The 24,173-nt window shown below is 44.1% G+C and overlaps 1 protein-coding gene across 5 annotated transcripts in view; it reads left to right on the forward strand.

The window, feature by feature from the left end:
* The window catches only part of P4HA2 (prolyl 4-hydroxylase subunit alpha 2), a 1,028,898-nt gene that overhangs the window by 867,342 nt on the left and 137,383 nt on the right, over nucleotides 1–24,173 (forward strand). For 3 of the 5 annotated variants that reach the window (XM_044069194.1, XM_044069193.1, XM_044069195.1), the window contains one exon: nucleotides 533–592. In XM_044069194.1, the coding sequence (XP_043925129.1) occupies nucleotides 533–592 (60 nt within the window). Of the gene's footprint in view, nucleotides 1–514; nucleotides 593–665; nucleotides 732–24,173 lie in introns of those variants that run through there. The other 2 variants (XM_044069197.1, XM_044069196.1) reach the window with 2 other exon arrangements.

Here is a 24,173-nt window from a genome sequence, read left to right on the forward strand (position 1 = left end):
AGTACACAGTCTTCATTTCTATGGTTTTGGATATTACATTTTCTGATGTTTTAAGTAATTGTGTTTTTTCATATTTGGATGATGGTACTAATGAAAGATATAATGACGGAAGAAGTGCAATAATGTATAATTCTAGGCTGCTTAATTATTCTGCATCCCTCTATCATGTTAAATAATCCAAGGCATACTGACCTCTTCATTTTGCATGTTTTAAACTTCTTATTAAATATTATTATCTGGACAGAAAATTGTTTCCAAAAATTGTTTCATCATAATGTTTTCAGTTAAATTACTAAGCAGCACTTAAAAGTAGTCATACGTTATTTACCTTATTAACTTGGATGTTTATTTTTCCATACTGCTACTACAGTTGCATATACAAATGTCCTTTTAATATGGAAAATCTAAGGGGGAGGGCATTATTTGTTTGACATGTTTGTTGTTTCATGTTTGAAATTGTTATGACCCAAATCTTTGAGGACTTAAATGGATCTGTTTGTAATTTGGGTTAAAGTTATGACATCTGTTGCAGCGTCCTTTCGACAGCAATCTCAGAACGGATGGGAATAGGGTAGCAACGTATCTTGCATATGTAAGTACCTGTGTCTGCATGTGTGCACATTGTCTGTCTGTCTGTCATATCACTTTTGCATTTGATTTTGTAGAAAAATGAACCTGATGCTTTCAAGAGATTAGGGACTGGAAATCGACTGGCTACATATTTAAATTATGTAAGTATACAGTAAACATGGAAGACATGGCACCATCTCAAAAGCTGGAATGTAAAGTACATAGAGGTGGTAGCCTGGGTGTTTTTTGTGGGGCATTCCTAGTACACTTTTGTGTGTTGATTAATGACTTCGAAGTTCTAACATTTAGCAATTCGTGTTACTCGCATAGCTGCCTGCATGTTTACTAATAACATTAAATTACTAATAGTTTTGTGTTGTGATGTGTTGTCAATGTGTTCATTTAACATACTACAGTATTAACTGTATTATCTCTGGCAGAAGTGAAATAAATGTTAAATTAGTGAATTGACAATAATACAGGTAAATGGCATGAATTTTGACACGGTCTGAAAACTCAAATGAAAATAAAGATACAATAAGTCTAATAAGTTAATCAACTCAAGTAGAGGAGGATGTTGTTGGCTGCATATTCTTTAAGGATGTTCATAGGTGTTTATAAGGCTAATGACCACAAGGACCTTAAGCCTAGCCATGCATCCCAGATCTCTGACAAGTTTTGATACCTTTGGCTTGGGAGATGAAACATTTACAAGCAGGGGCCTAAGAAATGAACCATTTACAGGTTATCTGTGTCCATTAGAGACAGAGGTGCCAAACCAGGGATGAATTTCCTATTCCCCATCCAGTTGTCCAAGTTACAATTGAATTGAGTTAGGGAGAAACTCTGCTTCACATGGATGTGGAGTCGGTTCCAGAGACGGAGTAGTCTCTGGGATTACATACCTGTCTATCCAGAAGGTCCTGTCTATGTCACAGGCAAGGTTTAAGTCTTTAGAATAGGTAATTCTGGTGCTATGTTTTGTGGATATGCAGGAGGTCCATCAGAGTGGGGTCTGACAGTGCCCTGTATGCCAGGCATAGATTTCCCCTCAACAGCTGTAGGTGACAGAATACAGGGATAGGGCCTTGAGACAGTCTGCATAGGACTTGCTACTTAAGCCCTGTATTCATTTAGTGAGGAACCTCTATGGACATTCCAATTGTTGGATATTTTTGGTTAGGTACATACCAAAGGGGGACATTGTACTCAGTGATAGGTCTGATGAATGCCGAATACAGTGGAACAATAACTTCCTTGGACTTGGATGCCATACCTTTGTTTGTAAGTTGCACAACATAGAATGATTTCCTCATTAGTATACACATGATTATCAAAGGCTGGATTACTGCATGCGTGTCCCTAAGTCCCTGACTACTGAGTCAACTCTAAGGGGTGTGTTGTCAATGTGATAGTAACCAGGAGTGGATGACTTCCTGAAGGATACTGTTGTACATTTCTTGGCATTTAGCTTTAGTCCATGGCTCTGACACCAGTTATTTGTCTGTGTCAGCCCTTCCTGGAGAACATTTGTGTCAGTAAGAGATTCAATGACAGCTCCTAATTTGCAGTCATTTGCAAATTTAGTTAGCCAAAAATCATTGACAGTGACCTTGACTTCAGCAAAGTAAATTCCAAAAAAGAGCGTTCCAAGGACTGATCCCTGAGGATCGCCACTTGTGACTGGCCTCTTTGTAGAGGTGGACTCCCCAATTCTAACTTCCTGGGTCCTGTCTGTGAGCCAGTTGACTAGCCACTGGGTGACATACGGGTTTGTATCTAACCTCTTGAGTTTGTCAACAGTGCCCGAGTGGAGTATTTTATCAAATACCATGGCCAGGTCAAGATAGGCAGTGTGAACCATTTTGCCCTCATCCATTGCTTTAGTGACCATCTCGAAGACGTCCACCAGGTTGAGTAGGAATGCACTGCCTTTGATGAAACCAGACTGGGTTGGGTCCAGTGTGTGGAGGTTTACTACATCACTATTGATCATTTCCATGATAATTTTTTCCATGGCTTTACATATAAGACTAGTGAGATTTATGGGTCTGTAGTTTCCAGGATCTGTAGATGGCCCACCTTTGTGCAGAGGGATGACTGTTGCTGTTCTCCATTCATGAGGCATAAAGCCTGTTTGGAGGCTGCAGTTAAATAGCAATTCCAAAGGGCCTGATAGGTCATTTTTCACACTATTTAGAAAGTATCCTGAGATACTGTGTGGGCCCAATGATGCAGTGTTCTTGGCCATAGAGAGAGCATTAAGGACATGTTCCCTAGTGATAGCAGGGGGCGTTACATTTGATGGTATTTCCTGAGGGAAGGTTGAGGGGAGAGGGGTAAAGTTGGAGCTGAATTTATCTGCCAGTAGGTTTCTGGCTCAGTATAGGTGCCTCCATTTACAGTGAGCTCTGCACACAGTTGTGTATTGCCTTTGAGTTTGCAGACATAGCTAAAGAATGCCTTGTGGTTGTCCTTGGCCTGGGAGGCCAAATTTACCTCAGATTTGCTTTGTTAGACTTTATCTGTCCTCTGAGTTGTTTGTTTAGTTTGAAAGTGCTTTTATCTTGCTGGGTGCTATGCCTCCTAATTTTGCCATGATTTTCTTCCTTTAGTTATAGAACCTATATATTTTGTGATTCACCAGGGTGGCTTGATTTTTGAGTTAGTTCTGTACTTCCTTCTGGTGGTACACCTGCCTCTGTGCAGCAATTAACATGCTAGTACTGGGTTTCTGTGAACAGTTCTGCATAGGCAGCAGTGTTCTCGGGGTGTATGGTGGTTTGAAATTTTGCCAGGTTATCAGTTAATGGAAGAAGTTAGCCTTAGAGTAGTTCCTGAATATTCCAGATTTAGCTGAGGGTCCAGGTTTTATTTTTATTTCAGAGGAGACTTTTGTGGTCTTACCATACTGGGGAAGACATTACAGTAGGGGATATCCAGCATTCTCCCATATTAGTGAGGACCAGATCCAGTATGTTTGCACCTCTGGTTAGTGTATTGACAGTCTGGTCCATGGATTTTGTGTTAAAATCCAGGAATCTGTGTGCTTGTACGTTTGGTGTCTTATAGCATTCCCAGTTAATAGTGGGGGAATTAGTCACCCATGAATATGGTATTGGGTTGGATGGTGAGCATTTCCAGTAAGTTTAAATACATGGTATGGATTTCCTGGGTCATAGATGGGGGACCTGTAGCTTTCAAGGAAGTGGTATTGGATTTTGCCTGTGGTGATTTGAACATGGAGCAGCTCAAGTGCATTGTTCTGTTTAACTAGCCTTGAGGAATATTTATTTTTGATGTAAATCGAAACACCTCCACCTTTAGTCCCTGTCTGCACTGTCAGTGTACTGTCTGTGACTTTAAACCATGTCTCTGTGACCACACAGATGTCAGCATTCTCTAGGGTGAAGAGAGCTTCTAGGTAGCAGAATTTTTTTTTTAAAGACTCCCAGCATTCAGCAGTAATACCTTTAGATTTTCTTGTTTTTGATTTGCTATGTCAGAAGTACTTTCAGTTTGGCATTACCTGAAAAAAGACACTTTGAGGAAGACAATGTTTTAGTTAATACTCGAAAGCCTAGGGGGAGAGGTGCAGACCATCCCTGGCATAGCAGCGTGGTCTGTTGACCATCTCCTTCATGCTGACAGATATTTCACCCCCTTAGAATGACACCAGAAACTAAGCCATTAAAGTTAGTCATCTTTTGTTCATATTATGGCATCATCCTTGGAGAAAGTAAAATACTGCTCAATGCTAGGCTAATACCAGCCTGAAACATATATTCTGACAAGCTCCATGATATCTGTCTTCATATAGTCTAGGGAGGTCTGTCTCAGGTCATTTACTCCCACATGGACTATGAGTCATACTGGTACTTGTGGTCCAGTGACCTGAGTGTGTGCGGAATGTTGCATTGCAGATCCTAGTCCCTGATAAGTAACTAACCGCAACATTTTCTCTTTCCTCAGCCTCGTGAGTGGGACATCAGTGTGTTTCACAATGGAGTCTCCAGTGACCAGAATGTTGGGTTATGTGGTGGCCTGCCTTATGGACTTAGAAGTAGAGGCTCCATGAGATGTGGCTGCATGTGTTGATATGGGTGTTGTTTTGAAAGAGTGCTTTTGAGACTACTGAGGGTATTTGTTATGTGTACTTCATGTAGGAGGTCTTTGTGTGGTCTACCCTGGCATTACCTGACACATGCTAGGGCTTTAGGCGGGTCTATATCACTTTGATGAAACGGCAGAAGTTCGAACATCATATGTTCGAACTTCTAACCTCGAAGTGCAAAACCATTGAAGGCTTAGAACAGCGATCCCCCATCGCTGTTCCAAGAAACACACAATACAAGCACACCAAAAAAACAGCAATCCACACACATACACATAAAATCCTACACTTAAAATCCTACATCTAACCTTACACTAAACTGTATATACACTACTATCTATCCACTTACCTTAACCCAAACCCTAACCCTAAGGTCCGTCACTATCTCACACCCACCACACCCGCGCCCTAACCCTAACTCACACCCTAACGTCCGCACAATCTTACACTTACGTGAACCCGACCCGTAACTTTCCACCACAGTGCTGAAAATAGCAAAGCCACAGAAATGGCCCACCAAATTCTTTCCCTGGAAAAGAATTTGGTGTTCTGCGGCTTCCCGATAATCAGTTTTCGAACTTCACAGTTCGAACATATGGTGTTCGAACTGCTGAAGTTTCAACAAACTGACAGGAACCCCTTTAGGGCAAGCCTTTATTGATAGTACTGGAGCCAGTAACACTACATTAGTGTCACTTGCTATAGGTAGGGCTTTAAGCAGTCTTGCTGTGAGCTTTACACAGGGCTTGTCTCGGGCCTTATTGGTCAACTGACCTTTTATTGAGTGTTTCAGTTTTTAGTTATTTATTTTTTTTGTAAGCTTTGCTGCACAGCAGATAGCGTTTGCTGATCAGATTTATACTACCTTTCTTAGCTTAAACCTCTTCATAGTGAAAAACTGAAACAATGTTATCTTTAGCTGCCATTTTATAGAGGGTTTTTTTTATATTCCAACTCATGTTGTTTTTTTTTTTCTGATAAGAGCATTCCAGAAAACTTGAGACCTGGGTTGAATACCATAGGCTCCTCTTCTCCTCCTGCACTACACAAAACATTGCATTTTCTTCACAGAGTGGAGATCAGATTGGAAGAATTCAATGTTGCCTTCTTATGCCTTAGTTCATCTGCAAGTTCCACTGATAATGGACAGCATTTACTCAAGAAATATGTGATCAAAAGCATACTGAAAGTCATGTGGTTTTCGACTGCAGTACTTCCAGTTAAGCTTCAGGAAATGATTGATGGTGTAAGGCTTAATGGAATAAAGGTATAGGGGCTGCTGCAGTCTAGTATCAGAGACTTTTCTTGATTGGTCATTTGGTTGTGCTCATCCTGTGTTCTTTATTCTTGGTAGATTCTTTATGCAGGGGCTTATTTACCCAGACCTAAGCTTGAAATTTTTTTCCTGCTACTCATACAGGTCAGGTCTTAATCCTGAACTTTTTTCCTGTGTTTGCATTCTGACATACCTGTCTGTAAGGTGTCTATATGGGTAGCAAATTACCATCCAAGTCTTGCAGTAGCACAGCCTGTAGTTCTTTGAAAGGCAGAAAATGTCAGGTGCTGACATACATGCCAGTGCTTAAACCCCACCACTTTTACACCCTGAAGAGAAACATTTCTCCTCTCGTTTATGCTGCATGGCAGTGGTCAAACAGTCTTTGAGTAAGCATCAGCAGGAAATGCACATTAGACAATTACCACAGCTAAAGCACTTTCACAAGACTTGGCTTGGATGTTAGGCTGTGACCTAATCCTTCTGGAGATGGATCCATTTCTAAAATGTTCTTCTCAAGCTGACAGATAGTTTGTCAGTTGGTGAACGCCCAGGCTATGCCAGTCCTTGCTTCAGAGGATAATGAGAAGCTCCGAAAAGAGACACCCTTACCACCCATTTTGTGGGTGCATTCCATAGTGTCAACACTGCCCTACTACTGATTGAACAGTTGGTGCTTAAGGCTGTCTGGATCATACTGTTGATTCACCTCTTGAAACTTTAGCCTCCCTGCTAAGGCATCCCACCAGGTCCAGCAAGGTCTTTCTCCCACTTTAAAGGCACTGTCAGGTGCCCTTGGCCTGGGCTTACAAATGAGGCTGTAGACAGTAAGCAGATTTTTTCTAAATGTCTGCTAAGAGTTTTAGTCGCAGATAGGAGTACTAGGCTTGCCACAGGCAGAATTATAGCCCCCCTATCCCTGGAACTGGTTGTCAAGTATACGGTCTTATTAGCACTCGGGCAATTTGACTCTTCTGTGTTGGCTTTCAAGATGATGGATGCTCTTTACAAGCCTACAGTGGAGTGGAGAAATTCCCTCACCAAGCTTTCTGGAGACACGTCTTGCTCATTTCTGTGGTTCATCACAGCTCCTAGAAACTACAACATTTTGCTACTCTTTGCCAGGCAAAGAGTCTATCTTGGAATAGATAAGGTCTTGAAGCTCTGAGTTAGTAATTTCACCTGATCAACTAGGCACTGGGAAAATTGTAGATCTCAGTCTGGACTCAAATGAAGAGCTCATTAAAATTCCACTACAACTTTTAAGGTGGGCTACCATGCAAGCCAGAGAAGTTTCTACATTATTGGTGATGTCAGCAGAGGCGCAGGCTCAACCGTGTGCTTGCAGAAAATGACGTGGCAGGGGTTGCCTCCCTCTTGGAGAAACACAAGAAGAGTAACTTAGATGCATAGTTTGAGAAAGGTGCTGTTTGGCCAGGCCTTTCAAGACTTTGTTGATAATCTCTTGAAAAAGGTAATCAAAACTTTATAGGAGATCTGTGATTCCCTCAAACCCCTTCTTAATGGTTCAGACATAGCCAGCCTCAAGAAGGGCATGTCATCCTCACCATCTGAGGAAGGCTCTCAGTTGTCACACTTCCCTACCCTCACAAGTACTGGCAAACATTCTAAAAAGATGACTGCAGTGACCTAGTTACAGCAGTCTTGATTCTAATCTGGGGCTGTTTATTGTGGAAGAGTCACTATGACTCTTGTGTTCTCCCCAGCTTGGAAAGCTATCATTAAGTGGGTCCTATGCATGCTCATTCTTGGCCATATCGTGGAGCTCACGATCTTCCACAGGGTAGGGCCCCATTCAGCTACAGTCTGTCTCAGAATTCTTGTAACAGACCAAGGTTCTGCTGTTAAAAAGAGACCATAGAGGCTGTTCCACATTTGGAACAAGCTGATTGTAGCTTTTTTCCTGGCTCCAGAGGGGATAGTTATTTCTCATCCCATTCTCGGCCTCTGAAGTTATAGCAAGTGCATTCAGTATATCCTGTTCCAAATGTTGACTGTCCAGGAGTCAAGCCTGTGTTGTACCAAGTCAACCAGCCTGTACAGTTGTACTACAGAGCATTGCTGCTTGGGTTTTCTTCAGCTACCTAGGTACTGACCAAGCTGTAGGCCATAATGGGCAAATCCAAGTAGGAAAATAACCTGTACATGATGTTATGTAGTCCAATCTCGCCTACATTCTTACCCGTGGGTTCGGACCCGAATGTCAGCTCCAACTCAGCCATACTTTTTTAGCTCAAAGTCTTTCTATTGGCTGGGCTAAGATGGTATCCCACGCTGCATTGCTCTCTATCCCAGATCTCGTTTGCCGCTCGTGTAGCTTGGACATGGTCTCGCTCTTGGCTGTGGCTAAGTACCCTTTTTCTTCTTTATCAGAAAAGTTTTTTGCAAAAATAGCTATTTTAATAGCTATTGTGTGTGTTCTTGTCTGTATTGTGGAAAAGTTGTGTTTTTGATTGTTTTTTCTGTGGTATCCCACTAACTGTTTCCAATGGGCTAGGCTAGGCCCATTTCAGTTAGAGGACCTAGTCTGTCCCCTTGCTTTCCTTGTGTTATAAAAGTTTCCCGGGACTAAAACAGTTTAAATTAGAGGAATTAGTCCTTCCCCACTTGTGTTTGTGTCTGAGGATCGTTTAACTTGGAGATCTTGTGGTATTCTGTTTGTTGTAGGCTTTTTCCCACCTTGTGACTGTTTGACCGTTGGTCAATTTATTCAGTGGTTAATTGTTGTTGGTTAACTATGTCCAAAGATACTAAGGAGCACAAGCCCTCGGGCTTCAAGAAATGCTGTAGGTGCAGTTATAAAATGTCCATTACCGATGGACACTCTCTGTGTGTATTGTCTGGGAGTGATTCATCTCCAGGAGTCGTGCAGTTTCTGTCATGCCTTTAGTCTGTGAGTTCTTCAGGAAAGGAAGAATAAATTGATTTTGAAGGGACTTCTGAAACCCTCCTTCGAGGAGAGTCTGGAGAGTGCTTCCAGCTCTATGGCAAAATCGTCAAAAACAAAAAAGAGATCTCCGGCTCCATCAGTCTCCTCGGAGCCACCGGAGAAAATAGCAAAGTCTGCTTCGACATCCTCTGCTCCATTGTCCTCAGGGCCACAGGAAGTGTCAGTTGTTATGGAACCTGCTTTGGCTCCTATCTTCTTGGAACCTGTTCGGAGCCGATCGCCTAGCATTAGGCCAGTATCCCTTCCTCGCAGGTCCCCTTCAGAGAGGAGGTCTTGATCTCCTTCTCTATCCTCCAAATCTTCCAGGACCTTATCAGATGTGGACATCGATAGAGTGGTGCAGAGACTTCTTCAGTCACCGGTACTGGCAAAATTGTACTTGGCTCCGGAGCCAGTCCCTCAACCTGCTTCGATACTTCCTCCTCAGAGCACATCTCAGCTTTCTGAGCCGGAGTGCTCGGCTCCATGTGATGTCCCTAGGTCGGTTCTGACAGCCCCTCCTGGCTTATCGGTGCCGACGTCAGCTCCGACCCTGTCGGTGCCGTCCACGGGGTGCAGGACTCAGGATTCTTCGGTCGGACCCAAGGGAGAGGCTTCGGGACACCTCTCTGCTCCTAGTCTCCCTCTCGTGCTTCGGCGTGGGGAAGTCTGACTCCTGTCTTGGCTTCAGAGGCTTGTCGTTCTTCGGACCCGGGAGGACCAGCCTTCGAGGCCATGCAGAGCGCGCTGGCCAGGTCGTCCGCGGCATCATGTGGGTCGGTCATTCTGTCCCCTACTACACCGGTGCAGGTCTCTGATTGCCATCTATCGCTAGACAACAGAGCCCCAAGGCCTCAGGGTACCCCCACGAGTGGTCCCCACATTTCTGAGGGCCCCACAGAGTTTTTGTCTAAGGAGCCACCCAGAAAGAAGACGTGCAAGAGGAAGCACATAGATTCCCCAGGAAGAGTCTCTCACATCAGACACCAACCTCAAGGAATTGGAGGGGTCCCCTAAGTCATCCTCTGAGTGTGTTTCTTTCTCTAACATCCTAGAGATTTTGAAACAAAGAGGTGACTGGCCATCCAAAGCCCCCTTCGAGGAGGAGTCTGTCTTCCTGAAGGCCTTTGGTGCTCAGCCCTCCACCTCCTGGGTATCTCCACTTTTCGACGAGCTTCTGGATTTGGTTTGTCGAAGGGTGTGGGAAACCCCTGACTCTGTGGAACCAGTCCCCAGAAACCCAATAAATTTTTGTCTTCTCCTCCTGATAAGGAATTTCTGTCCAAGGGAGTCCCTGTGGATGCCATGGTGGTGGCAGCTGCCACCCAGAAGGAATTAGCTGAGACTTCTTCCACCGTCCATCCCCCTAACAAGGAGTCTAGGACCATGGACTGGTACAGGAAGTGTACGTTTTCTTCAGCGACCTTTACCTTACGGTCACTGAATTACGTATCACACTTTACACAGCTCCAGATAGATCTCCTCAAGGAGCTTGGAGATACTCTCATGGATAATGTTTCTGAGGCGGTGGCCCAGACTGTCAATGCTTAGAATTCTACCCCCAGTTTCATTGCAAACTACTCCATGAGGCTAATCTCCTATGCAGCCGAGGGAACGAGTAGGGCAGCAAGTTCAGGAGTTGCTCTTAGGAGGCAGGCCTGGATGCGCCTTTGTTATTTTGCGGAGGCCTTCAAGTCTTCGTTCACCAATGCCCCTTTTGATGGTTCCTCTTTGTTCGGAACCAAGGTGGAAGACACTCTCACTAGGTGTGAGCAGGAAAGAAAAACTCTGTCTGCCGTAGGAGTCTGTTTTTCCCTTCCCTCTAGGCCTTATCCCAAGGCCCAGAGGGGTGGCAAAATGGGGTTCAAGAAATCACAGAGATTTTTCCCGGTGCACAAGGTGAGCCCCCCTCCAGAGGCAGGAGAGGGGGTGGTTATTCAGGGAGACGCCGCCCTAAGGGCCGAGGAGGCCCCTGCAACTTGAGAGACCGCAATTCCTTTTGTGGTTCTCTCTACCGCAGCTCCTGATGGGAGGCCCGACTGTGCGTTTCCAGAGCCAGTCGGTTGTCGAATCTCATTATACCCAGAGGCCTGGCAAGACATCACCCAGGACCAATGGTTTCTACGAATAATTTCCGGAGGATATGTCATCCCCTTCTCGTCAAATCCTCCTCCAATCAAGAGAATCCCGGATGTTCCACCCAGTCAAAGGGATTACGCAGCTTCAGAAGTTTCAAAGCTGCTAGAAAAAGGAGCCGTCCAACATGTCCCCTCAGACCAGATTGGATTAGGGACTTACTCCAGATTCTTTTTGGTGCCGAAAAGGACAGGGGACCTGAGACCCATATTGGATCTCAGTCAATTGAACACCCATGTGCAAAAGTAAGTTCCGAATGGTCACATTGCAGTCTATTCTCCCATTGTTGGGAAAAGAAGTGTGGATGTGCTCCATTGACCTCAAGAATGCCTACTACCACATAAAGATGGACAGGGCATCCAGAAGTCACCAATGCTTCTGGCTGGGAGCCAGTCATTTTCAGTTTTGAGCCCTGCCCTTTGGTCTCACCACAGCCCCCAGGGTGTTTACCAAATGCATGGCAGTGGTGACTGCTCCCTTGAGACATCAGGGATTCCAAGTGTTTCCGTATCTGGACGACTGGCTCCTTACTGCCACCACCAGGCATCTACTATTTCAGACAAGGGACGCTACTATCAACCTATGTCAACAGTTGGGCATCACATTGAACTGGGAAAATCTGCCTTGTTGCCCTTACAGCATGTCACTTTTATAGGCGCTGAACTAGACACCTTCCTCATGCGGGTGTTTCTACTACAGGAAAGAATCAGAGTCCTACAACAACAGTTTTATGCCTTGCTCCCTCTGCGAAGAGCGAAGGCAAGATGGGTCCTCCAACTGTTGGGGACAATGGCTGCTACGATTATGTTAGTCCCTCTGGCAAGGTTACATATGAGGCTCCTTCAGTGGCTAATTTTTACCCAGTGGTCTCTTCAACGTCTTACACTTTCTCACCCTATTCTACTCACAGATAGGAGCAAACAGGATCTCAGTTGGTGGCTTCGCACCGACAACCTGAATGCGGGAAAGCCCTTCATTTCTGGTCCGCTGGTTGCCACGGTGACTACGGATTCCTCCCATATGGGGTGGGGGGGCATTATCTAGGCAGGACAGTCCAAGGCACGTGGCAAGAGCACGAGATGCATCTGCATATCAGTGTCTTGGAGATGAGAGCTGTGCTACTAGCGTTGCAAGCATTTTAGAGTTTTCTTCCTCTCGGGACTATTGCAATCCACTCAGACAATATGTCAGTGGTGTGGTATCTGAACAAGCAGGGAGGAACCAAGTCTTATCCCCTTTGCAGAGAGGCCATGCGAGTGTGGCAGTGGGCAGTGTCTTCCCAACATTTTCTGGTGGCAACGCACATTCCAGGGAAGTCCAATGTGATCGCAGACAGGCTAAGCAGAGCTATTCTGATGCCTTACGAGTGGTCCCTGAACTGTCAAGTTGCGGAGCAAATCTTCCGCAGGTGGGGTCAGCCTTGCTGCGACCTTTTTGCCAGCCCCCTCAATGCCAAATGCAACAGCTACTTCACGTTGATCCCCCCTCAGGGGGAGTCACCCAGGGACGCTCTAGTCCACGATTGGCCCTCCCGTCTACTATATGCCTTCCCTCCGGTCCCCTTGCTGTCAAAGGCTATTCAGAAAGCACAGTCCTTGGGAAGCAAAATGATTCTGATTGCCCCACACTGGCCTCGTCAAATTTGGTTCCCCTTTCTCCATCCCTATCTTATGGATGCTCCTTGGATTCTGGACCCACAACCAGACTTACTGACACACATGTCAGGGCAGCTCCATCCCTCTCTTCAGACCCTCCGGTTGACAGCCTGGCTACTCCACTTCCGTCATTAGTTAGGCTTCATCAATTTTCGCTGGAGGTGGTTCATATTTTATCTTCCTCTCATAAGCCCTCGACCAGGAAAATTTATTACAGCAAATGGAAGAGGTTTTCAATCTAGGCGCATGCCAAAAAGATTGACCCTTACACAGCTCCAGTTTCGTCTGTATTGGAGTTCTTGTGTATGCTCTTTAACCAGGGTTCAGCGGCCGCAACTATTAAAGTCTAATTGGTGGCAATTTCTACCTTTCATGTCGCAGACGAGCCTAGCCTGATTGCACATAGACTCTGTAAGGCTTTCCTGAAGGGCACTTTGCTACTTCGTCCTCCGGTATCGGAACCTGTTATGCCTTGGGCCTTAAACTTTGCTCTACAGGGTCTTACTTCACCCCCCCTTTGAGCCTGCAGCCATTTGCGATTTAAAATTCTTAACTTGAAAGACTGTCTTTTTGGTAGCCATCACGTCAGCCAGACGCGTTTCGGAGCTTCAAGCTTTATCAATCAAACCCCCTTATTTGATTTTTCATAAGGACAGGGTTTCTCTCAGACCGAACCCCTCCTTTCTTCCCAAAGTGGTGTCAGTCAGTAACCTTAACCAATCTGTTGAATTGCCAGTGTTTTTTCCTCAGTTCTCAAACAAGGCAGAATTCAAATTTCATCAATTGGATGTGCGCAGACAATTATGTTTTTATTTGCACAGAACGAAAGACCTCAGAAAATCTGATCAGTTGTTTCATTTTCGGAAAACATAATTGGGTCTTCTGTTTCCAAAGTCATGTTGTCCAGGTGGATTTCCAGTTGTATTTCTTTCATTTATTCCTCGGGGGGGGATATCTACTGTTCCGGGTGAAGGCTCACTCTACTCGGTCTGTATCTACATCTACAACTTTTCAGGCCAGATTGTCTATGGTTGATATTTGTGCTGTGGCTACTTGGGCATCTTCTCACACCTTTGTTACTCATTACAAGTTAGATGTGATATCTAGGGGGCAGGTCTTCCTTTGGTTCCACAGTGCTCAGGAGTATTTTCCACTGATCCTCCCAGGATTTAGGTGCTGGGGACACTGTCCCACGGGTAAGAATATAGGCGAGATTGGACTACATAACATGAAGAAGTTATGTACTCACCGTAACGTTCGATGTATGTAGTCCCGCTCGCCTCACATTCTTACTTACTCCCTGTCCTGGAGGATCTGGAGGTTAGGTCTGGTTTCAGAGCTACCTTCATTTTTGGTTTGTTCTTCCTTTCCTTAGGGTTGTTATGCATGGAGAATGAGTGCTTCTGCTCGTAGCAAACTAGATCTGGGGATAGAGAGCAGTGCAGCATGGGATGCCATCTTAGCCCAGCCAATAGAAAGACTTAGAGCTAAAAAAGTATGGCCGATTCGGAGCCGACATTCGGCTCCGAACCCACGGGTAAGAATGTCAGGCGAGATGGATTACATACATCAAACGTTATGGTGAGTACATAACTTCTTGTTTTCCTATGTAGCTGACTGGTTGCTGTTGGCCAAGTGCAGAGAATGCTTGGAAGTGTTACTTCAGTGGACTTCCCGTGTCCACTATCCTTGGGTGTGACCATAATAAGGAGATGTTCTTCCTAACTCCTCTGTAGGATATAACTGTCATAGGCATGGAACCGGGCACTCTTTGTGCAGGGAGAAGGCTTAGGAAAATCATATTCTCTTATAGGTGATGAACCAGGAGAAGGTCCTATCCCAGGTCCAGGCCATACTGCACCTTCCAGGCTTGATTTTTGTCACTTTCTTTTCAATATTGTTTCCTCACTTGAAGATGCAGATTTTGCATTGGAGTATGAAATATTGCAAATGGTGGAGACACAACTTAAATAGTGGTCTTGTATTAGATGTCAGTTGCTGAATCCTGGACTTGTGAATGAGTCCTAACAATTTAGTGACTGTCCTGTTCCTGCAGCTGAAAACATTGTAGTTGCTAATAATACAACAGATGCTTTGCTGGCAGATGGGAATTCATCTATTCACATTATTAAAAATGTATGGTTCCCTATGGAAAGAAAGGGGCTCTACATTAGTCATTTGCAGCTATGGACAGCCTTCCTAGCAGTCAAGGCATCATAGGCAAAGCTCCTGCTGAGTTTGTTTCTCATTTAGTCAGACAGTCCAGACTTCCATGTGTTATCTCAACAAGCAAGGAGGGATGTTTTCATATCTGCTATACTTAGAGGTGCTGCACATCTGGCAGTGGGCCATAGACAAAAGCATAACATTCTCATCATTTCTTATCCTGAGAGAGGTGAGCAGGCTGCTGAGCTGTATGAGCTGCTCCTGCAGTCTTGCTGTGGGGCAGCTTATTCAATGACCGTGTCTGATCTGCTTTTTTGGAGTGCATCACCCTGGAGAATAGCCTTTCTGTCACTTAGGGAATGTGGTCCTCCCCCGCACCAGGATGAGGGAGGTAGTAACAGGAGGTGCATTCTCCATCCCTTGTTATGGTAGATTCCTTTATGCCTTCTTGCCATTCCTGCTGATTTCATACCTTGTTACAAAGTTCAGGAAAGAAAGACCATCTTAGTTATTGTACCGTGGTAGCAAGGAAGGGCATGGTTTCTCATCCTAGGTCCTTGACAGTACAAGAAACTCCCCTTATTTCTCTTTCTGTGTCCTAGCTAAGGATGTCCCTCTTCACTGGGATGGCATCAGACTACACTTTGTGGCCTAACTTCTGACACAGATTACTAGTCTAACCATGTCTCCTAGCTGAGCTGTTAGGTGTTATTGAAGCTGCTAAAAAAAGGTTTACTTGGCTAGCCTGTACTTCTAAGTGGAAATAATTTTCATGTCTGTCAAAGCAGTACCATTTATATTCACAGACAGCTTGCAGGTGACTGTGACCTACCATAGACATCTGTGCAATTTGAACCTTAGGTGTTTCAGAATCGGGTATGTATATCCCTTGTTCCCAATGTCCTTGCATTGCATAAATGCTTTCCTAATCTCCTCCACTTCTTCTATACTCCTTTCTCTCACTGCTCATTATGCGTAATACTCAGCATTTCAGAAACTCCTAGAACAGGGCCTACTTTTTGCTATTATATTGCCTTCTGTGATGTCACTTTGATTACATCAGACAATGAGTGTATCTCTTGTTTTCTTTTCCTTCCCAAATAACCAATATCCAGGATCCACTTTGTCTTATGTAAACCTGCCTGGAAAGATCTATTGTATGAATTATTTTTGATTGTATATATAATGCTGTATAAAATTGTTGTTGTTGGAGTTTTTCTCCCTGGGCCTCCGCTGTAAATGGGCCTAGTTCCAGTCGGACATTCTTGTTAAACAAATGTAAAATAAAAATAAATTGTTTCTGCCCACTGAGACCTTGTAGAAGGCGGAGTTGTTGCCCAGTACCAGCTAGTCATGCAGTTTCTTAAAGAAGTATTACATTTTGGTTCTCCTGTGTTGGGCTTTTCAAACTTGATGATCATCAGGTGTACTTTCTCACCATTTGATATCTCTGTTTTACTAGCATTGAAGTTCTCCTCTTGGAGAAATAACTCTTCCTGTGACCACTTCCTCTCATCACAGAATTTCTGAGCTTCAGGACCTCATGTAGAGAACTGTATATGTTTTTAACCAACAGTCAAGTGTCCTTAAGATAAACTCCTGTTTCCTCCCAAAAGTGGTTTCTGAACTGACCCTGAACCAGTCCTTGCACCTCTTTGTTTCCTTGATGGGAAAAAAAAAACTGAAGAAGGAGCCCTTTGTACTGTAGATGTGCAGAGTTACCTCAGGCTTTACCTGAAGTTCACACAAGAGTTTAGGAAAATAGAACAGCTACTTTTTATCTTTGCTTCAGAAGAGAAACATTTCAAGCATCCAAAAATATTCTCTTCGTATGGCCATCTGCTGCCATCATCTTTTGTCATGCACCTGCTGGATGTAAGTGTGTTAAGGGCCCTGTCCACTAGAGGAGTGACTGTCTCAACTATTGCTTCAGAATTTCTCCAGTGCAAGCATTTCTGCCACTGCTTCTTGATCTTTATTGTACAACTTCAACAGCCACTGGTGTCTTGACTGTGACTCCAGGAATTAGACATTCTTTGAGCATACCTCAGGACTTCTCCTTCTGATCCTTGATCCTTGCTGTGTCCCCCAAGTCTTCTGCCTTTGTGGTTTACTGCATGGCATTTATTCTAACCTCAAGCTTCTCTGTGCTTGAGAACAGCTACTCTATCCTGTCTTGGCTGCCTGAATTCCTCGTAAGCTGGAAAAGTATGTACTTCTGTATAACTTGAAAGCCACGTAGATTTCAGGTCGTCTTTGCTTCTCGATTTGCAGGAAAAGTGCTCACTTATGGCTAGGATAAATCAATAGTCTCAGGAACTGGGTGAGTTTGTGTAGCATGTGTCACATCATGCACCCCCGTGGTATGCAGCATTCTAAAAACAAATTCAAACTGTTATTGATGGAGAAGAAAACCCCAATTGTAATAACAATCAAGGAGGGCTCCATCACAGTTCAACTGACATGGTAAGAATGAGATATTTTTCCCAGCAACTAATTAAAACTTCATTGCTAAATTTAAATTAAGGCAAACAAAACCATTGACTGGTATTTATGAAGAACATATCTTCTAGCATCTTGATTCTTCAAACTGTCAACCAACACAATCACTGCAACATTAATGAAGATATGAGAGATACCTCCTCTGTAGCTATAATCCACTTTTGTATGTCCTTCCTAGGTCTTGAAACTAGAACTGGCTACTGTATTATATCCAAGCACATCTATCACTCCAGTGCAACAACTTATGTTGTCTCTTTATCTTCTACTGTATTATTTTATTAAAACCAACGGCTATTTGTTATCCATGTTATCCAGGACATATTGGTTTCATGTTTACTACTACCTCTTCATGTAATTATAGTCTTCACTCTCTTTGTATAGCACTGTATTCTCATATATTATTTTGTACTACCTGCTATTTTTTTGTATTACTGGTTATTCCTCTGTATTATTTGTTTGTACTTTGGATTTTTATTATGTACTGATGTTCTCTGTGTTTCACTGTTGCAGTCATTACATTTGGGTTTATCTGCTTGCAGTAACCCTCAGTCGGTCTGATTAACAAAGTCTTGGGTCCTGCGTCAGTTGCTGTCCCTTCTTCCATGACGTCAGGTCATCAGGGGTATAAAACATGCAGCCGATGCCTTTACATCAGTCTTTCTTGCTGTGCAGTGCCCGAAGCAGAAGCAGTTCGCAAGTGCCGGTCGGACGACTCCTGAAATTTTCATTTTCGAGTTTCAGAACCAAAGTCTTCAACTAAAGCTAAGTACCCCGTTGGGGAAACTTTTTCTTGCTCCTTACCGATTTCAGTAAAAGTTAATAATTGCATTACTTGTGGAAAGCAAATACCTCAAAGATTTTCATTTGTACTGTATTCCTTGCCTAGGCCCTGACCACGACGTACCTTGCTGTCGGTTTTGTGCTTTATTTAATCAGCACGCTATCCTTCATCAGTATACGCTTCTAAATATTTCAGTTCTCGGTTTAATTATCCAGAAATGTCATCGATTAGCCATCCCACTACCAGGATTCCGAAAAAATGCAAAGATAAAGACAGACAGGCCGCCGAGGTCCAAAGCTGCTGACGACGCTTCTCCTAAGCCAGACGCCAGTTCGCCAGTACTCAGTGAGGTGCTTTCGCAGACCCTGATACCCACTACTTCTGATTCCCAGGCTTCTACTGAGACCCATTTGGAGTCCGGTATGCCATGAGATGCTTCAACTGTGGAACCTGCGGATGTCTCTACCTTGGATGGGTCCGGAGCCGCTGTGCAGGCACTGGCTTCTGAAGGTGTATTCAGGCCTACGGACTTGCATATTAAACCAACGCCTCCTTCTACATTTAGGCCTAAATCTCGAACCATGTCTAAAAACCAACGCCCAGGCTGTATGCTCAGGCCTCTATGCCTAAAAAGCAAATGATAAGAATGGCTGAAGATCTTATAACTCTAATCAGGGGAAGCCGACCCCCCCCTTCTAAGAGACCTAAGACTGAAGTTCTTTATGAATCTGCTGACCAGTATTCTGATTTTTCTGATTCTTCTGATGATCTGGATTTGCCCTTACCTACTTATGAGGATTCTGATGCAGAGGACTCTATTCCCTCTGCTTCCCCTCCAGAGGATTTTTCTTTTGGTGAAACCTTACATACTCTAAGGGAGCATTTCCACTGGGAAAGCCAGGATTTTTCTGATTTAAAAAAGAGGCTTAGGGATTTCTTACTCCTGCTTCTGCATAGGCCTTTAGCTATACCTCCTGTACTAGACATTGTTGATGATGCCTTTTCGGAATCTAGTTTGGCCCCTGATTCTTTGCCTCCTGCTCCCAGAAAACCTGACAGATATTACAGGGTTCCTGATTCACACAAGTTCCTTTTTAAAAATCCTATTGTGGATCCAGAGACTATTTCACAGGGACCCAAGGACATTAAGGCTTCTACTGCTAAAAATCCTACCCCTTCTGATAGAGACTCCAGGGCGCTGGAAAGATGGGGTAAGAAGGTTTACACTTCTGCAACCTTGGCCATTAGGGCTTTAACTGCCAGTTTCATATGTTAAAGTATCAACAACATGTTATTGGATTGCTTAAACAGAAAATTATGTTAATTCCTGACTGTGCTGAAAATAAAGAATTACAGGATTTAATGCATTCTGCTGAACAGGCTGGAAAACATACTTTGCAATGTGGATTTGATTCATTAGAGGCCTCTTGCAGGGCTGCTCTTACTGGGTCTGTGCTCAGAAGGCATGCTTGGCTTAAGGAGCAATCTTTGCCTGATCATGTTAAAGCTAAATTGTTGGATGCTCCCTTAAATCAGGACTGCCTGTTTGGCAACAAGGCTGAGGAAGTTCTTAAATAGATGGAAGACAAAGCTAAATCTATGCAAAATGTTAAAGATTTCTTACAAGTTCAGCCTCCTAGATTTAGTAGGCACTGGCCCTCTAAGAATTGGTCCTTTCCAGCCACTTCCAGGTCTTCTCAAGCCAAACCCAGGCACAGCAGAAACCCCAGGTTTCAGTCCCAAGGGACACACAAGACTAAGCAGTGGGGGGTACTGCACCCAAATCTGGGCATAGTAAGACTTCCCCCTGTGGAAAATTGTCTCAATGACTTGTTTTTAAAACTTGCAAGCACTTCCCAACTGAATATTCCTTTAGGCGGAAAGATTGGTCTGCAGGCCAAAAACTGGGAACTCATTACCCAGGACAAATGAGTTTTAAATGTAGTGTCACAAGGATACTGATTTCACTTCCACACATTACCAGCACCAAGCAGGTGTCCAGATCTACCCCCAAATCAGTGGGCAGAGGCCCAAAAACAAGTACTCTCTCTCTTAAGCATGGGGACTATTCAGTTGGTACCAGAAGAGCAAAAGGGACAAGGTTTCTGTTCGAGACTTTTCCTGGTACCCAGAAAAGACAGTACATGGCATCCTATCCTGGACCTTTCTACTCTAAACAACTTTCTGGTGATTCCAAAATTCAAAATGCTGACTCTTCACCAGCTGCTTCCTATGCTAGGCAAAGATGCATAGTTGGCAACACTAGATTTAAAAGAAGCATACCTGCACATCCCTATCAGGGAGTCTTCCAGAAGATACCTATGCTTCAAAGCAGGCTACATGCACTGTCAGTTCTCTGCACTGCCCTTTGGCTTATCTACTGCGCCCAGGGTATTCACAGTGCCTAGATAAAGTCATTACATTTTGCTAACAAAGAAATATTCAAATATACCCATACCTGGACAATTGTCTAATTCAGGCAGTAAGCCAGGACATACTTTTGAATCATCTGGCCTTTGTTCAAAGGGTACTGACTTGTCTGGGGTACACCATAAACAAAAAGAAATCACACCTAGTACCCTGTCAACAAATTATATTCCTGGGAGCAAGCTTGAATACAACTTCCCAGATGGCTTTCCTCACGCCAGAGAAACAGATTCATTTGACAACCTACTTCAAACAAGTGGCCACAAGAACCCAGTTATCGGCAAGGCAAATACTGCAAGCCTTGGGGTTCATGGCCTCCTGCATTCTTCTAATTCCATATGCAAGGTAGGTTGCGAGGGTGGCCTAATGGTTAAGGTGTTTCCCTTGCAAACACAAGGTGCAGGGTTTGAGTCTCACAAGGGACAATTGGCTAGGCTTAAAATGGCTTGCAAGGGCAGTTAGCTTAGTACTAATTTATAAACCTATAAATCTATATGAGGAAACTACAATGGTATCTCAAAAGCCTATGGTGTCAACATTCACAGGATCTAGAAGCAAGGATTCCTATCATACCTTGCATATGCCTAGAGTACCTTTGGTGGGCAGAGGCCTGCCACCAAAACAGGGGACTACCATTCACACTACCCCCTCCCGCCCAAACCTTAACAACAGATGCATCAGACTGTGCATGGGGGTCTCACCTGGCAGGGAATTGCATTCAGGGCAATTGGAACCCAAGTCAAATGCACCTGCACATAAATCGAAAGGAAATGTTAGCTGTACAGAATGCTCTGACAGCCTTCAAGGACCATATTCTTCCAGGACAATTAATGGTAAAGACGGACAACACCACTGTCATGTGGTACATAAACAAGCAGGGGGGTACACATTCTTACCACCTCTGCAGACTAGCCATGGCATTGTGGAACACAGCTTTGAGCTGTCAAGTGAATCTACAAGCTCAATTCCTGCCAGGAAAACTAAATACACTGGCAGACTGACTAAGCAGAATCCTCATGGACCCACACGAGTGGAAACTGGAACCAAGGATTTTCAACATGTTGACAAGCAAATGGGGGAGCCCAGATATAGACCTGTTTGCCTCCCCCCAGAACCATAAATTGGACAAATTTTGCACAAGAATTCCCCACAAGCTAGCTTGGAAGGCGGATGCTCTATCTTTCGGCTGGAAAAACCTATCGGTTTATGCCTTTCCTCTTACCTCTGCTCTCCAGGGTACTACTAAAGATCAAACAGGAGAAGTCAAGGATGATTTTAATTGCACCAGACTGGCCTTGCCAACACTAGTACCCTCTCTTGCACAGTGTGTCACGTTTGGCCCCACGGCACCTGCCTCAGACTCCTTCCCTGTTGTCTCAGCAGGAGAACCAGATTCTACACCTTCAGCTGCAAACCCTGATCCTAGCAGCCTGGCAAATTACCTAATCTCTCCTTTACCGTCCCTCTGTAAATCAGTGATGGATATCATTTTAGAGGCAAGGAGGCCTAGTACTAGAAAATCTTATGCTGCAAAATGGAAAATATTTTGTGCCTGGAAACAATCTCAAGGGATGAGTGCAGCAGTGCCCAATTTACCTCAGATTCTACAATACTCGACTGAGATGTTTCATAAGGGCTTGTCCTTTTCCTCCATCACAATTCATGCCTTAGCCATTTCAGCTCATTATAGCACAGAGCCTCCCCTCTTCTCTCACCCACTGCTCAAGCAGTTCCTCAGAGGGGCCAAAAATTTAAAGCCACCCAGGAGAGCTCCAACTCCAGCCTGGGACCTTAACTTTGTCTTAGAGAAGCTCACCCTTCCTCCTTTCGAGCCAGCTGCTACTGCAGATTTAAAATTTATTTCCTGGAAAACAGCTTTCCTTTTAGCAATCACTTCTGCAAGAAGGGTATCTCAATTACAGGCCCTTATGGCAGTGGAACGTTTCGTCATCTTTCATGCGGACAGGGTGTCCCTCAGAATCAGTCCCTCCTTCATGCCCAAGGTGGTGTCCAGTGTGGCTCTTAATCAGTCCATTCATTTGCCTACATTCTTTCCTAACCCACAGAACAAAGGGGAACGGATACTGCACTCCTTAGATGTGCACAGACAGCTTAGATATTACTTGGACAGCACTAAACCTCAAAGGAAATCTGAACAGCTGCTGGTGGCATTTGCTGCAGGGACAGAGGGGAAAGCCATTTCAAAGCAAACCATTTCAAAATGGATAGGCCACTGCATTCATTTCTGCTATAAGCACCATGGAAAACCTATCCGACAGGGCATCAGACCCCATTCAACCAGGGCTGCATCTACCTCTACAGCCTTTCTCAGTGGCATCCCTACAAGGGACATCCTAGAAGCTGCTACCTGTAGTTCTGTACATACTTTCACCAAGCATTATCATTTTCCAATTTTCTCTAAATCCAGAGCTGGTTTTGCCACTGCAGTTTTGCAGGGCCTTATATCTGGTCCTAATTCTATTTAAATTCCTCCTCCCAACCTTAGCTTTGGGAATCTACCCAAATGTAATTACTGCAACAGTGAAACACGAAGAACATAGTACAGTTGTGTACACTTACCATAAATGTAGATGTTCGAGTGTATTCACTATTGCAGTCCTGGTTACCTCCTCCAGACCCCTTTTGGCTATACCTCTACTCTCACTTACTCCACTCAAAAAGCTTTTTGGTGTATTTGCTTTTTTTGTTGGAGGTATATCCGTGTATTTATAGATTTAATTGCCTCCCATTAGGGGGGCACCTGACATCTGGGGCAATGTAATGTAATGGCGTCGGCTGCATGTTTTATACCCTGACTACCTGACGTAATGGAGTAAGGGACAGCAACTGAAGCAGGACCTAAGACTTTGTTAATCAGGCCACCTGAGGGCTACTGCAAGCAGATAAACCCAGATGTAATGACTGCAACAGTGAATACACTCGAACATCTACATTTATGGTTAGTGTACACAACTGTACTTTCTATGATTTGTTAAGTAAATGAGGAGTTTTTCTCCCCGAGCCTCTGCTGAAAAAGGACCGGTGTCCAGTCGGACTTTCCCCGTAAACAAATGTAAAATAAAATAAATACATGAGAAGTGTCCTAGAGCATATGTAGCTGCAATTCTTTCTGATTCCTTAGTCATCACTATTGTTAGAGAAGTGCCATACTGCATAATGCATACTGCATTCTAAAGACATGCTTCTGGAGCATTTCTCCCCGGGCCTCCGCTGAAAACAGGATCTGTGGAACCTAGTCGGACTTTCCCGGTCAACAAATGTTAAATAAAATAAAATAAATAAATAAATAATAACTAATAGTCATTCTACAAACACCCAGTTGAAGACAGTGAATCCCCCTCAGTCTTACCATGACCTCTGCCTTGTGCTGTTTTACTATTTTCAGTACTGTTGAAACTCACTCATGCCTTTGGCCTTTCTTTACCCATCTTGGCAGAAATGTAATTTCCCACCCTCATTGCCTATGATGACAGACGTTGCCATCTCCTTTTTATCCCCTCATATGTCGTCATAGAAGCCAGATACACCAGCCTGCCCTTATCCCACACTTTCAGTGATGAGACTCTGTGCTATAC

Source organism: Protopterus annectens, chromosome 4.part0, assembly GCF_019279795.1.
Source record: "Protopterus annectens isolate FY-2018-M chromosome 4.part0, PAN1.0, whole genome shotgun sequence".
In the NCBI taxonomy this organism is placed as follows: Eukaryota; Metazoa; Chordata; order Ceratodontiformes; family Protopteridae; genus Protopterus; species Protopterus annectens.